Genomic DNA, 17,256 nt, shown 5'->3' with positions numbered 1-17,256 from the left:
TCTAATCAAGTAACTTTTTGAAAAAACAGGACGACCCTTAATAAAGCAAGGAAAATATAATCCCCCCAACTCTCATATAATTCAGGATTTATAATAAACATTAGCTCTCGCATATGCCATACAATAAACAAAAAATTAAAACAATGTTTTCTAAAAATCTTACTTCAAGGAATGTAGACAGTCTTTTATACATTGTTTCAATTCCTCATCCTTTTCATAGAATTCCAGAAGAAGATGAGCATCATCGTGATGGTAACAGTAGATTTTGTATGCTTCTTCCAGTACATCTTTAATCTGTAGAAATACCTGACCTGGGAAAGTCAAAAATACATATAAGTCAAAATAAATCCACTGTCAGATGATACATGGTCTCCGTAAAATTTGTAAAAGGATATACAGTCTCCTCTAAAATCTGCATGACACTTACAGTGGGTCTTGGAAATTCTGTTTCCTGCTTATCTACCTATGAGTTGGAATCTCAATTGCCCTTCTCAGTGGTAGTGCTCAGTGGTGGGTTTCAAAATAGTTTGCAAATGGTTCGGTGGGCGTGGCTTGGTGGGGCGCTTTGCGCAGGCGCAGAGGTTTTCCTACTCACCTGCAATCTTGCACTCTCTCTGTCACTGCTATGCTTCAAAAGCAGGGAATAAAGGTCGGTATGGGAGCCTGGGTGGGCAGGTGGGCCCAACAGCAGCTCCAGAAGCTCCTCAGAGAGAATCGGTTTGGTCTTTGCCGATCTTTAGTGCTACCAGTATGCCAGAACTGGGCCAAACCAGTAGAATACCACTACTGGTAGTGCTGCAATTACTGAATATTGCTCTAAATCAGGAGTATCAACCTCGATTTCATTGAGGGCTGCATCAGGTGTTTGACCTCAGGGGTGTTTGACCTCAAGGGTGGGGTGAGTGATGTCACTCATGTCAGGGGCCCAAGTGGTTTGCCAATGAAAATGGGCTCCAGAGTTCCATTTTCAGTTGCGATGACCTCCTGCCACCCTCTGCCAGTGAAAACAGAGCTTGCCCCCACCTGAGCTCCATTTTCACTGGAAGAGGGGGGGCAGGAGGCCTTCGGAGCTGAAAATGGAGGCTGGGAGGGCCACACGTTGCCCTCCCAAGCTCCATTTTCGCTGGCAGAAGCACCATGGGCCAGTCCTTTGCTGTTTCTAGGGTGGCTCCGTGGCCCAAATCTAAGCACCCCATGGGTCGGATCCAGCCCCTGGGCCTTGAGTTTGACACCTCTAAATGACACCCATTAATATCTTTTTTTTTTTTAAAGAAAAGCTATTTTACACAGGACAGTTCTTTGGTTCAAGTCAACTTTGGAGAACTATAAGATCAAAAAGTTGTCCATGATTTCAGCAATAGGAATTGTTTCTTTAAGGTATAACCTGCGTTAAGAATTTTTCCTTGTCATTCTCAGTTAAGTCGGGATGTACAAACCAATCTTTATGTTTTTGGTTTGAAAATAAAGCACAGCACTGTTGGCTCCTTGATTTATACTAGATACTAAATTAAACCATTTGTTCAGTAGTCACAATAATGGTAGAAGCCCAGTGATAACCAACTTCAGGGACATACAATGACTTTGCTTGATTTTAAAACACCAAGCTGTTATGAAAGGTAAGCCCTAAACAAAGAAAAGCACACACCAAAAAGGAAGTCAATCTTTGACTTCTTGAAAGCAACTAGAAAGAAATTTCCTGAAATAATTTACTTCTCATTAAGAGTGTGATGCAGGTACAAAAATGTGAATGCATAAGACATGGTCTCATCTGATACCTCAGCTGCAAATACATATCTGTAAAAAGCAGCACCTCTCTGCAGTGTATTTATTTCAGCTTCTAGTTAATTTGGGACAAAACAATTCAGTCTTTGATTTTTCCTTTGTGTCTACTAACTAAGATAAATGCCAAACACAGAAAGGTGAACTGGGTTGACAAGAGGCTAAATGCCTAGCTTTCATTACAGATAACATGCACATGGATATGATTAAATGGAGCCATGTCCTTTTTACTGCATGCATAAGAAAAGGAAACCTTCTTTTTACTCAGCCATTCACATCATTTATTTTAATAACACTACTAAGAATACGAATCAACAACCTACCAAAGGCCTTCAATCAGAGTGTCCTTGGATGCTGCAGAAGGCTTGTCTCAAAAAAGCCATTCAACTTATAATTAGCTATAATGAAACATGATTATTTTTCTACCTTGTTTTCTCTAAACCAGGAATCACATAGCAACACTTTCAGTCAACAATAATATTCTTGTTTCTTCTAAGATTAACTATACATTGGCTGGTTTCATTAATCCCTTTAAATCATGAAGCACTTCCTTTTTTTTTTTTAGTGTTCTGTGTCATTTGTGCTAACTTTGGGGTGTGAAATGTTGTTTAAACCCAGCCAATATCCTCATCAACAAATCATGATTTGTTATGTTTTATTTGTTTCAAAAAAATAAAGACAAAGCAAAACTTTATATAGTGTGAACCCAAACACTCAGAAAGCTACAGGTTACAAAAAGCACTGTGGACATTTTGATGCTTTTCCACTACAGCATATGGTTGATATATTTATGAATTACATCTTCAAACTCAAATACTCCAAAGTAAATCTTGCTATCTTCAGAACTCTAATCACAATTTGGGTGTCAGGTCTTCACCCTATACTTGTATGTGTGTGTGTGCGCGCACACATATGCATGTGCATGTATGTTCATGGAAGTTAAACATTTATTCAATCTGATTAAATCTTCAGCTTTGGTTCTGTTTAGAATTTGGATGGGTGATCATCTGAAATCTAAGAGCTGTAGGCTAGATTAAGAAATTGAAAAAACATAGGAGGAGGAAAATAACAAATCATTACTCATAGCAAAGTGCATGAATGTGTTCTGGGTATATGTTTGCCCATCCCGCCTGATCTAACATATTATTTATAGAATATTGAATTATATCATGACATAAATGGGGACCAACTAAAAGATCAAAAAGTGATTTAGCTTTTGCATTCATAGGAAAAAAAGCAAAAAAAACCCAACACAATAAAAACTCCAGGGCAAAATTAGACATTGTGAAGAATGCTAGATATGATAATTCAGAAACTAATGGAAGGTCAGTTATGTGTGCTTTATATGACATCAAATAAAACACAATTTGGGAAACTTTTAAAACCCTTGTGTGTGAAGATGTTCCTTTTATGCAACTTTGTCTTTTTTTTTTTTCTAGGCAGACCCAGTATGAGATGTAGTAACTGAGGTGTTGGACTGGAACTGTAGGCATCCAAATTCAAGTCCAGTCTTAGCCATGGAAACACACTGTTGTTGTGAAAGTAAAATAAAAATATAAACTCTAGGCTGCTTTGAGTTCTTGGATGAAAAACAGAATATAATCTAATAAACATACAGGGTTAGTGGAGGCTTAGAGTGTAGTTAGCGCAAGACAACTCATCTTTGTGTGGTTCGTTTGAAAAGGGTTAAATAACACAGTTCAGTCATCTGTATCCTAGAAACTCCTAGAGCCAGTCAATTGATCTGTTTGCATATTCACTAAGAAAAAGAGCTACAAAGCAACCCTCTCCATTGCAGAATACACTTGGCAGCCAAGTAATATGAAACACAGCTCTGAACAGGATGTCAAAAAAAGGGAAGATGGCAGTTTAGCAATGCCAAATACCACCCATTTGTTTCAGACCCACATAAATGTTCTGGTATGTCTTGCCTTTTCAGGCCCCCAGAAGCGGATATCTCTGCTCTCAAACACTGATTGGCAAACAGGTCTACTGTTTCCAGCCTGACAAATCGAGAAGGGCCTAGAAATAACAAAGCCTTTGCTGCATCCAGCAAGAGTCTTCACTCCGGTCCACTCTTTGAGAGGGAACTGGAGCCGTCCCTGATTGGCTGGGTCCGTTTGACAGCTCCGTATAAAAGGAGCTGTCAAAAAGAACCAGCTGTTTTCTGTCAGCCGGCTGCCTGGTTAGCTTGTGGCAAGCCGCAGCTGAGTGACTTTATTACAATAAAGCCTGTTAGCCTTAATCTAGCCTCTGCCTCTTTACTCCCCTGCACCAAACGTAAAAGCCTTGTTATATCTATCCTGATGCATGGGGCCTTCCCATGTCCTGGGGCCAGGGCTCTCCAAAATAAAAGAGATTTGACCCAGTTAGTACAATTATACGCTGCTAGAAGCATCAGTAAGAAAGTCTGATAGGAGCTGTTGCGACCTGGATTAAGCTAGGTGTGTATGATGTTGCAGTTGATTATGGGCCTGATTCTCCATCTTTCATTTACTTACTGCTTGGAATGGTAGTTTGGAAAAATAAACAGGTAAGTTTGATTCTGGTTGGAGCAATGGAAAATTATGGCAGCATTATTATTACAATTGTTGTTATTGCTCCAGGTAACACTGTAGAATTCAGGAAGACAACAACATACCAATTATTTGTATGGCTGGTTCCACATCTAATGTTGCTTCTTCCAACAATGACAACAGTTTGGATGATATTTCATGGACCGATTCAATGTTGCTAAATAAGCTGTCCACATCAAGTCGAGCAATCTAATGAAACCAAAACAATGGGTAAAAACTGGGGAAAAATGGGATTATACTATTGTCAATCTATTATTTTGTTCAGAAACGCATGTTACATACTCACTTTTCAATGGGTTTTCTCATGATCAGATGAAAGAAAGGGTAAAATAAAAGGACAATTGGAATAAAAACAAAACAAAACTGAATTTGAAATGGTTATGATGACCATATAATAAGCCAAAATGTATGCATAGCTACTAAGATTTGAAACCAACAGGTTAAAGAACTGGATTGAAAAAGATTGAATATTTTCATTACAGTATAAATACATAACATAAGAAATATGTAAAAGAAATATAAATGCAAACATTTTCAGCTGATATATTTTCATGACAGGATATGTATAGTTCAGTCTTCATTATTTTTTTTAAGCAGTGCAGTCAAAATCATACTGTCTGGAAGATTATGGAAGCTGAAGGACAATACAACTAAGTAACTAAGACAATACAACTAAACTGAAGGACAATACAACACAAGTTTGGAGAATGGCAAATACTCTCTCTCCCCTCATAGCCACCTCCCAATAAAGAAAGTTCCCCTACCTTAAGGTGTGTTTCTCAAACAAAAATGTGATAACACTAAAAGTAATAATGGAAATAATTTAGATTATAAGTTTGATTATTAATTCCTAACGGTCTATAAAAGTCATCCTTTTTGTTGCAATGCTATATATACAAAGCAGCCATACAGATCCACTTAATAATACCAAAAAATGTGCAAAATAATAAAAATGTGCAAAAAATAATAAAAAAATATTTTTAATAGAGCAGGCTGTTTTACTTGAAAAACAAAATTCAGAATGTGCTGTTTAAGAAGTAGCCAGACATTTCAGAAGTGCCGGCTGAACAACAAACTGACAGAATAAAACCTGCATGAAAAGATATAATTGTAATAAGTACTTCTATTCGCATCACTGTCTCAGATGTAGTACCCTGCAGTTGGGGTCTACAAAGCAAATTACTATAAAATATTGTTAGCTATCTGCATGTGCAAATACAGCCTCTCTGGCTTTATTTAATAAATTTATATGTTGCCCACCTCAACTAAGTGGGTAATTTACAGCCAATAATAAATAAAACCTGAACAGATAAAAAGTTAAAACTTATTAAAATGAATGTTCTACCCAAATTGCTTCATTTATTCCAAATGATCCCTATATTATTGGATAAATCATTTTTTCAAAGAATTGGATAAAATTACTATGAAATTCATTTGGGCATGCAAGAAGTCAAGAATTAAGAAAATTTGTTCACAAGACAAGAAAAGCAGAGGCTGCCTGGGAGACCTATTATAAAAAATATATATTAAAACTTATAAGCTTGAAGTGAAAGTCAAAGTTAAACATTCAGAAGGCTAAAAAGTTAACAAAAGTGTGGGAGTGCCCTCAAGCCACCAGCTGTTCCCAGGGCTGCCTCATAATTCAGAAGATTGAGGGTAAAATTTCTAGAGAACAGGGGTAATAGCAGAGAAGGCCTTCCTCCTGGTTCAATTGGTTCTGCCAGTTGAAGCAGAGAGGTCGTGTTTCATATTCCATTCATTAAGGACATTGGTCTCCAAACTTGGCTACTTTAAGTCTTGTGGACTTCAACTCCCAGAATTCTCCAGCCAGCTATGAAGTCCACAAGCCTTAAAGTTGCCAAGTTTGCGGACCCCTGTCCTTGTGGGATATGAAACACGACCTCTCTGCTTGACTGGGTGGGATGGGTTGATGTAGTTGAGACGGTATGTTCTTCAGGTAACCTGGTCCCTTGCCATGAAGGGCTTTAAAGGTGATGACCAACACCTTGAATTGGACCCAGAAGCAAACTGGCACCTAGTACAGCTCATGTAGCAGAGACATTACATTCGCACATGCATTTTGCATGACACACCACTGAATTAACTGAATATTGGCTTTCTCAATTTCATTTCCTGTGTGCACACAACTGACTGAACCATATATTTATCACTAAGTTCACACACCACACTAAGTAAAATTCAATTTACCTAGTTTATGCTTCATTTATCTTGTGAACACAACTAATTTATCTTTCTTCTGGATCTCACCAGCCAAAATTATTTAGCTGACACGATCCAAAGTAGGACCTTTTCACTGGAATGAGTGGGACAAGTGATGGGGTAAGCCAGTTCCTCTGATATCCTGGACCCATGCCATAAAGTACTTTCAATTTAATGACCAACATTTTGAATTGGACCTGAAAGTAAACTAGTAATTGCATCCAACTTCTTTGCTTTTTTCAGATAAAGGTAGAAAAAGAGAAGGAAGGAAGGAAGGAAGGAAGGAAGGAAGGAAGGAAGGAAGGAAGGAAGGAAGGAAGGAAGGAAGGAAGGAAGGACCAAAACTTCCTTACCTGCCTTTTTTTCAAGGGCTCAACCACTATTCTGATGCAGAGTTCCAGATCACTAAGATAATCTCTTTCTGTTTGGAGTATTTCTGCAATTATCTTTTGCCTTCTGGCCATCATTCGCTTAATCAGTTGTTCTTCAGTTTCTAGGGGTAAATCGACTGGTCCTACAGATCCTGCATGGGGTGCCATCTTTTCTGTAAACAAACAAACAAACTTTTGCTTTAAAAATGGGTTAACAACTTGTTTAGAGCTAAATGAACCACACAAAGGAACAGCTGCACATGGGAATGGCACACAAATCCAGAAGTTTGCACCTGATATTGTATCAATGGTCATGAACGTGATCTAGTGGCTTACTTCATGCCCAGCTTGGATTTAGCATTGCATGCAAACGTGTTTATTGGCTTAGTTTATACATACTGTAGCACTAAGCCATACTCTGCTTTTCTTTGATTAGATTCATCAGGTGAATCCAGCTACTTGCTGACTGTGAATTATGACATAGCACATTGTGAGATCCTAACTACTTGGGTGTTGTTCCATAAAACATGGTTAACAAAAACATGGTTTGGCTGCATATATTTAATAGGAACTTTCATATAGACAAAACAGATGTTCCTGAATTCAGATAAGTATAGGTAGTCCTCATTTATTGACTGCCTCATTTAGTGAAACTTTGCAGTTGTAACAATGATGAAAAAGTAATTTTATGACCAATTGTCACATTTACAACTTTCACAAATCTGCAAAGGAAAGCTGAAATAAGATCACAAGGACAGTTGCTGTTTCATTTAATGCCCACTTCACTTAACAATAAAGAGATCCATCCCAATTGTAACTGCTAAATGAGGACTACCTGGACACATTTATGGCCACAGTCTCATAGAATGTGAGCTAATCTTACCTCCCTGTTTTTTTCCTGAGTTTATGTTATACTGATCTTTCTGTTGTAATAATTTGAAACAATACTCAGGATATTCAATATTATTTTTATACACTTACTTGGATTTAACACTTTAGTCTTCATTAAGTGAAATGAACACCCAGGTTTATCTACCTGAATTAATATCCTCCATACTGTTGTTTCCCTCTTTCCTCCTTCCATCCCATTTATTGGTTCTTCTCCAATCTGAACTTATATTTTTCAGCAGAGAAAAGTATTTTCTTTATGTTACTTTATAAAGCACAAGTAGTGCAAATGAGAAACACCTACTGTCAAAGAGAAGGCCTTAATTTGTATTGCATAAATTAAACTTTTGAAAATAAGTCAGTGGGAATGTCCACAAGATATGCTGTAAAAAAACCCACGCTTTTTATCCCATGTTTATTGTTTTTTTTAGAAACAATTCAAGGCAGAAAACATACCTAATGCTTCTTTCTCTTCCTATTTTCTCTTCAATCACAACCCTGCGATGTGAGTTGGAATGGGAGAGAATAACTTGCCCAAAGTCACCCAGTTGGCTTTCATGCTTTATGCTGGCCACACCATAATACAGAAGAATGTTGTTTGGCTGTCATATAAGCTACCTAAAACAATTAACTGAGTGAAGTATACATTAATTTATTAAATTTTAAAGCTGACCAACAACTTCGGTTTTCCAATAAAGAGAAAATTGTGTTTAAAAATGCAGTGTTAAACAAATCAATGTAATAAAACCATAGGAAGCCTTCATACAATTAAAAGCAACAGCACCATTCCTAAAATGCCAAAAACTAAAGAGATATTAATCTCAGCTACCATGGCTCTGGTAATTAAATCTCAGCTCACTTCTATAAAAGACTTTGGCACCAGTGCAGTGCTTCTATGATCAGATGCCATTGTCACTGTTGGACCATCAAGTCTATTTACTTCCCAATCAGCTGAAGTACAGCAGATAGGGCAGATTTTATGAGATGTTGCACCGGGGAGTCAGAATTTCTGCTTTTCCTGATCTCTTCCAATCTCTGTCAAGAAAGTTTGGGCTGAATAGCCATTGTTAACTGGGACTTCCCACTGTTGAGTCTCATCCACTCACCTGTAACACTTGCAGCAGTGGTGGGATTCAAATTTTTTTACTACTGGTTCTGTGGTTGTGGCTTGGTGGGCGTGGCAGGGGAGAGATACTGTAAAATCTCCATTCCCTCCCCACTCCTGGGGGAAGGTTACCACCAGTTCTCCAAACTATTCAAAATTTCCGCTACTGGTTCTCCAGAACTGGTCAGAACCTGCTGAATACCACCTCTGAACTGCAGGGATATTTTACAAATCTGCCAATAAAGAAAAACTGAAGGTAGAGTCAAGATTGGATTTTGCTCACCAATGGTGACCTTGCAGGAGTTCTGTGGGACTTGTGTTTGCAGGCTGAGAACAAATGGCAGTCAGCCTCGAATGTTTCTTAAGACAAGGAGAGTGAAAATTGTGGCTCTTTGAAGGTAAATTGGACTCATTTTGCAGTGTAATAAAATGTGTAATTTTATTACCTTATCCACTTTTGAAGGTTAAACATTTTAATTGTGACTTAGAAGTAGTTTGAATGAATGCCGATGCTTAGCAGCCATTTGAAATGACAATGGACCTCCCAAGAGCTATTTTCTAAGAAACTTTGAAACTCAGACCCAGTTTCAAAGTTCCAACGCCCCCAACCAACCCTCGCAGTCACATGATTGGGCCCTTGGCACTCTGCCCACATTTATAACTGTTTGGACTGCAATTTGTGACCTTTTTTTTTTGCCAGAAATTGGTGTTTATTTTGGTATAATGGATTCATTTAAGACTGTGCCATTTGTTTAATGATTACAACATTCATTTAATGACTACGTCATTTGCTTAACTGCTACAAAAAGGATAGTAAAATTGGGCACAGTCACATGTTGTCCTGCTTAATGACCAGCACAACTTACAACTGAAATTCTCGGCTTAATTACAATCATGATTTGAGTACCTGTACATCTCTCTCTCACACACACACACACAGACAAAAGTACAAAAGAGAAACATCTTCTGTAACACATATAAGATTTCACGCCCTACCTGTAGGGATACAAAAATTTGTTATGTTGGGAGTAGAAAGTGTGATTTCTACATTCAGATAAGATTGTGGATACCAGGGGAATTGCTGAAAATGTTAAAGCATGAAATTTGCATAAATGTCTCTGAGTGCCTATTGCAAACACAAGGCAGGAAACCACCTCTCTTTCCTTTGTGTTCTCAGCAGAGAACACTGGAAAAAAGCAGGATTAGTTCTGGCCACCTTCTGTTATGAAATACAACAGGAGCTCAGCTTGCTTGTCCTTGGAGGTGCCAGGTTACCTGCCTGTCAAGCTCTCCCTGGAGAAGTGACATTACAAATAAGAAGCCTCGGGGAAACATAAAGAAAGCTTTGTGTCAGGAATCAGGCTAGATTTTAATAAATAAAACCATTCCCTACATTTTTCTGAACAGGTTCAAAGGAAGAGGGGTATATCTGAGCAAGGAGAGGATGAAGAAAAGGCCAGGGGAAGGCAAGTGGGTTGCCAGGTGGGAAACTCCAGGTTCTGCAACATTTCTATGGGAATCTGCTTGAAAGATTTGTCTGAGGATGACAAAAGCTTAGATAGGCCCTGAGGGAAGGCTTCTACAGAGGAGAAGTACTAAGGGTGTGGATTTTCTACTCTTAAAAAGAGGAATTAGTAAATTGCAGAGGAATATTCTTCCAGTCCAAACAAAACAATTTCCAAGCCACTTTTAAAGTATGCAAAGATCTTTTTTTTTTTTTTCAAAAAACACTAGACACCTTTGATATCTTATTATTTGAAAACATATGTGGAAAGATAGATATATCTGTGTAGCTATTTTTTTCCAATTTTTTTTTGAAAGACACATAGTTTACAGGAAAATCAGTTTTCGTGGCTTATGTTTGCTGTTTAACATTAATGATTTGGTGCTTTGAATTACCGTATATACTCGAGTATAAGTCGACCCGAATATAAGCCGAGGCACCTAATTTTACACCAAAAAACTGGGAAAACTTATTGACTCGAGTATAAGCCGAGGGTGGGAAATGCAGGAGCTACTGGTAAATTTCAAAAATAAAAATAATTAATTTGGCAAACGATCTCACTATCATGAAAGGTTTAATTGATTCACTAACCCAAAAGAAGAAGATGATGATGACAGCGGGAGGCAGGAGTCACTCTCTTCCCCCCTCGGAGGCCCCTGAGTCAGGAGTCACTACGCCGGCGCGGCCCCAGTCCCGCCGCGGGAAGGGAAAGGCAAAGCGCTTTTGCCTTTCCCTTTCCGGCTGGGGCTGTTGGGAGTCGCTGCCGCCGGAGGCCGCGACTCCACACCATTTTTTTTTTCAGAGGGGATCTGACTCGAGTATAAGTCGAGGGAGAATTTTTTCAGCACAAAAAATGGGCTGAAAAACTAGGCTTATACTCGAGTATATACAGTATATAGAATTTATGTCACGGGTAACATGATCAGTTAAATTTCACATTAATTTCTCCTAGAATATAGTCCTTACCAAGCTATTAGTTTATTGGTCCTTCTCGCTAGTACTATGGTGGTTGGAATTATACATCCTAATACATTCTGGTATTATTTATTGAATTAGCCACAAATGATTACGGTAATAATTAATCCTATCTATAAACGATGATTTACCAACTTGCCCTGATTTGGTTCAACCAACTTGTTAATCCCAAAACAAACTAACAAAGAGTTCAGAGGTAATTGTGGCATAGTACCTTTCACAAAGTTCCCTGTTATCTGAATCCCTTCAGAAGAAAATGCTGAAATGTATGCCATCTGAGAAAGTTTCCCCTTAGTATCCGATTTCCCATGTATTTCAGACAAAGAAACATTATAGTCACAATAACCTTGCACAAACCACTAGAGAATTTGACACTGCTCAACTATGATCAAGTCTATCAACTGATACCTATTTAAGTAATCCAAAACTCTAGTTTTTTGTTTAACCATATATTGTAAGTAGCTATGAAAAAGGCACCTAATTTTTACAGGAAATATTTGATTTTCATTCCTTGATTTTAGATTCTTTTAATGATTGAATGGATGTTTTCTGGAATATTGAAAAAAAATTGAAAAAATATCAAAGATGAAATAATATCCATATTGTTAATGCTTCTGAGGGTTAATGATTGTTAATGACTGATTGTTAATGCTCAGGTAAGTAATCTCTCTCCTACCTGGGTTGTGAATTCTAAAGTTAACACATAAAACAATTTCTGAAATAATTCTGCAATATAATTCCTTCCATAGTGTGATTCCTGCAGCATCTTCAGAAGATAGTTCTCCAAAGCATAGGAACCAAAAATACTAATATTCTACATTTTCCAAGTAAAATATAAAATAACAGATTCACTCCTATAATAATAGGGTAAAATTGCAAATCATTAACTGAAAATACATCTGGATCCCCATACTGTTAAGTGCAAATCTTCTCTACTATATTTGCCAACAATAACCATTTATAACCTTCAAATAACTATAAGATAGATGGATAGTTTTTGTAAAAATACATCTAATCCAAGAGCAGCCATTTCAATTAGGGTCTGCAACATTCAAAAGCTACTAATGGAATAAACATTAAGCCAATGTTAATTTCTTAACAGTATCTCAACATAATTATGAAAGGTAGATATATTTTTGATACTGGTTTCTTGGCTCATCTACTCTACCCTGAAGGTATTCAATATGTTGCAGACAAGAATGGTCTATCTCCTAATACAGGATTATGTTTACAGTCTTGCAGGGGTGTCTTCAGACTATGTTCAAAAATGTCAAGATTGAAGCTGTGATAGTACAACCAAAGTTCCACCTTCACATAAAAAAAAAACAGGCAGAAGTTTGACTGCACTTCTTGTCCTCTTGACTTTTTTTTTTTTTTACTACATTCCGTGGACACCTTTGCAGTCTTGGACCCATGAGTATCACTAAAGGCTTAGATATCTTCTGAAGCATCCCGTTGACATAACAAATGTAATTTCTCTTGGCCAACCCTATCTGCACATTAGTAAATCCACTTGGATTGTGAAGGGATGATTGAAAATGATTCAGAAACATCAAACAATACAAAACACAGTTGCTAGAGATAAAGACACGGGTATACAATCTACAACTATCTAAAGTTCACAATACCTTTCCAAAAATTGTGAGTAAATTGTAATCTTCATTCATGTGCTCATTCAAATTATATCCAAGTTACCTTTAGGAGACACCATCTCAAGGATTTCCCCTGTATTTTATCCTCAGAACAGCATACTCATGAGGTAAGTTTGGCTAAAAGACAATGACTAGCTGAAATCATCCAGTGAGTTTTGGGGGTTGAAGGTACATTTCAACCAGGTCTACTTATTCTATCACTATGTCCCACGGCCACATGATGAAAGAAGGGCACTATTAAATATAGAGGAATAATTCATTATATATATTTAATCAATGAAATCACATAAACACTATACCACCCCAAACCCATTGGAGTGGGGCAGCTAATCAATTTAAGTATAAAAATAAAATTGTTTATCTGACTGTTTCCATAAGGCTTGAAGCCTTATGGGAACCGTCAGATTTATATATGTGGATTTATTATACATTAGGAATTAAAAGGTAAGTTAAGTTGCCATCATTGTACTGCATTTTAAAGAATGTATAATTAAAATGATAAATATATCTGTTCCCATTGTTGCATCAAGTTTAGAATGACAGAATGCAAGATGTATAAATAGATGCCACATTGCTACAAAATCAAACTTCAACTCATTGGTTTTTTAAAAAATCGTAACATCTCATTTTGTACAATTATTAAGAACTGTACTACAGTATATCTATTTGATTAACAGGATATTTGTGGATCAGTTTTGACAGGGAGTTTAGTTATACAATATAAGTTCTTGCTACTTTATAAAAAAGGGAAAGTTTTAGGCTTTCAAAAATACTAATTAATTAATTAACTATGATTATAAAGCTCCAAAAGAATGACATCTGAATAGAGCTTTTAACATGAAAAAGGAAGCTATAAAGGTCAACAAATATTTACATAAGTATTGTTTTTCCACTGTAATAATTACGTCCTGTTAGACTCCTATTTGTAATTTGATCCATCCAGACCAAAAACAAAAAAAACATCCAGTCATTCCAGAGGTTTATATTCCTACAAGGTTGGTGCATTAAGCAATAAATAAAAAATATATGGTAAATAATTTATAGGAGAGTTAGACATAATGAATGACAACTAATATAAAAAGGATCACTATATATCTAGGCCACAAATCACAAAAAAAAAATGTCCTGCCTTATGCAAACATTGGCTTAAGCAGAAAAGCTGTTCAAGTAATCCATTATTTTATTTTACTAATTCTAGTAAGTTCAGTTCCTGTTTAAATTGCTCATGGGATCACCATTTGCAATCATCTGACAAGCAAAGTCAGAATTGTTAGCAACTGTGTTTCTAATTTAACAACTGCGGCGATTCACTTAACAACTGTGGCAAAAAATGAGGCAAACTCACTTAACAACTGTCTTGCTTAGCAACAGAAATTTTGGGCTCAGTTGTGGCTGAACTACCTGTACTATTAAGCTGAGAATGTTGTCAAAACTGGTTAGAATTATTTACATATATTATGCTATATAAGCCAAGTCCAATCAACTAACATTAACCAGAGGTTATTTGGTTGTGAAAATCCACCCACAAGAGATTTCCTACTCTGAGGAAACCAAAGGAGGGGCTGATAGCAAGAACAGCGAGAACTGAGTCTAAATCAGATAATCAGGTAAGGTGGCTCACGGCAAGTTTTTCATCCAGAGGCGTCACTGGAATCTGAACAAATTCTGTGATTTCTCTTCAGGGACTCAAAATATTTTTAATAACGAATTTTACTAATAGGAATTAAGTTTACATGTTGTCCTAACCTTCTTGACCTAATTCACATATACTATTAAACCATAATCCAGGGATGTCAAACTCAAGGCCTGCAGGCTGGATCCAGTCTGTGGGGTGCTTAGATCTGGAAACAGGAAGGAAGGAAGGATATTATAATGAGGAAAGGTCTGAGGGAAGTCCTGCCTTAACATTTGGCCACCACAGGTGCCCGCAACACAAGTGACATCAAGCAGGCCACACCCTTCCTGGCCATGCCTACTCCAGCCCCATCTGCCCCACCTCCCGAAGTCAAACACAACCTTGAGGTGGCCCTCAATGAAATCAAGTTTGACACTCCTGCCATAATCCATCAACTATAGTTGCTGGGGTCACTCATCACTCTGAAATCAAAGCAAATAAAACAGATTATGGCTTGTAGCAAATGCCCATGTAGTGTTCATCCTTAGCCCAATGCTATGTTTGAATTTAACTATTACTTTGTAAACCATGATTTATACCTTTATATTATATATGAGTAGGCTATACTAGCTTGTTCAACAAAAGGGTCTCCATCTACTTTTCCATCCCTCCAGTTACTTCATGTGTAGAGTGGAGAAGGGATTGCCTTTTATCTTATTTTCAATCTCTATTCTGCTGTCATTATATACATACAAGGATTAAAGCTGGAATAACTAAAGGCCAGTTCTTTGGGACCATTCATTGATTACTCACAGTATTGTTTCCCAGCAGTTCGGGGAAGTTCTGTGCTTTTGAGATATAAATACAAGAATAATGGGCTGTGGTGGCACAGTGGTTAGAGTGTAGTACTGTAGTAGGCTACTTCTGCTGCCTGCTGGCTGCCTGCAATTTGGCAGTTCAAATCTCATCAGGCTCAAGGTTGACTCAGCCTTCCATCCTTCTGACGTGGGTAAAATGAGGACACAAATTGTTGGGGGCAATATCCTGACTCTGTAAAACCACTTAGAGACTACTGTAAAGTACTGTGAAGTAGTATATAAGTCTAAGTGCTATTGCTATTGCTAAAATGTAAATTATTTCCCTGTTTTTTTCCTGTCTTTCTATCACAAATGGAATTTACTGTAGATCTTATAAAATGATCCTGTATATATTGACTAAAGCTGGGAATTGGAAATGGGAAGAAAAACTATTTCCCAGTATCAGCTAAACAGAAGGTAACCTTAACAAATGAAGCATCTGTCGATGCTTTGTCATAGGGAAATTCTTCCTGGCTAATTGCTCTGTCAATACCACACAATCCCTTTGCATATAGGGAAATACAGCCTGTATCCTATAGGAAGGATGGAAATGGAAAGGATGAGTTTTACATCACAGGCTACTGTTTGTCACTGAATTCCACTGTTACTGGGACTAAAATGCTCCTGTGAGGTTGCTTTAGGGCAATGTTACAAACCTGTTCAGCATTATAACCTACATTCCACCAGCAGACTGAATGTGAATTACAGATGCACTATTATTTAAGCCAATTTGGCAGCAATCCAAAATGATTATTATCTAGCCTAACCTTCTCATAGAGAATTAAGAAAGGTCCTTTTTAGAAGTAGGGGGAAAAACCCTCTCTTTACAGGGAGTTCTCAACTTATGACCATTTGTTTAATGATTCAAAGATACAATGACACTGAAAGACTTACTTACGATAGGTTCATGCATTTATGACAAATGGCATTTCCATAGTCATGTGATCATGATTTGAGTGTTTGGCAACTGGCAACGTGTTTACAATGGTTGTAGTGTCTCAGAATTATGTGATTACCATTTATGACCTTCCCAAGCACTTTCCGACAAGCAAAGTCAACGGAGGAAGCCAGATTCAGTTAACAACAATGTTAACCTTATGGCAAAAATTCAGGCGAGATCCAATGACATTTAGCAATGAATATTCTGGTCCCAACTGTAGTTGTAAATTGAGGACTACCTATATATGTGAATATGTACATACACCCACATCTGCATGCAGTTATTTTAAATGTATAGCGGTTAGAGTTGGACCTGCCTTGTTCTGTGAATAACAAATTAGTGTTTTCTTCATTTATGGCCTCAGGGACATAAGCCTGGATAAATCAATATTCTCACTTCACTTGTTTAAGATCCAAACATGAACATAATGAAGCAAAACTTTTTTTCTCTTTCCAAGACAAACCTTCCCCTGCTTACTTCTTACTATTTCACTTCACATGTAGCTTGTCCCATAGTCTGTACTTTTAGCAGAACGCATTTCCCACACTGAAAATAGGGTAATTAGCACCTGTCTAAAATGTGGCTTTAAAGCATTATATAATTGTAAATAAAGTTAATGTGGCCTTTAATTAAAATCTTCCCTTCTGTGCAATGTAATAAACTAAATAACTTTCATGGTATTTCTATCTTATTATTCTTTCTGAAACAATAATAAAAAAGTATCAGCTGCTTTAAGACTCTTCCCGGTAGAATATCTTCCTCCTGATCATTGTA

General features: G+C 37.2%; 1 protein-coding gene across 3 annotated transcripts in view; it reads right to left on the bottom strand.

The window, feature by feature from the left end:
* ARHGEF38 (Rho guanine nucleotide exchange factor 38) overlaps positions 1–17,256 on the bottom strand; it is a 53,410-nt gene that overhangs the window by 35,614 nt on the left and 540 nt on the right. For all 3 annotated transcript variants that reach the window (XM_087962923.1, XM_087962924.1, XM_087962925.1), the window contains exons 2-4: positions 6,929–7,119; positions 4,421–4,544; positions 164–311 (exon numbers count right to left, since the gene is read on the bottom strand). In XM_087962923.1, coding sequence (XP_087819049.1) covers positions 164–311; positions 4,421–4,544; positions 6,929–7,119 — 463 coding nt within the window. The remainder of the gene's footprint in view (positions 1–163; positions 312–4,420; positions 4,545–6,928; positions 7,120–17,256) is intronic.

Source organism: Notechis scutatus, chromosome 4, assembly GCF_049901735.1.
Source record: "Notechis scutatus isolate UNSWTSFEM ecotype Mainland chromosome 4, rNotScu1.2, whole genome shotgun sequence".
Classification (NCBI taxonomy): domain Eukaryota; kingdom Metazoa; phylum Chordata; class Lepidosauria; order Squamata; family Elapidae; genus Notechis; species Notechis scutatus.
The sequence above is the reverse complement of the archived record's forward strand: the minus strand, read 5'-3'. Positions and strand labels throughout refer to the sequence as shown.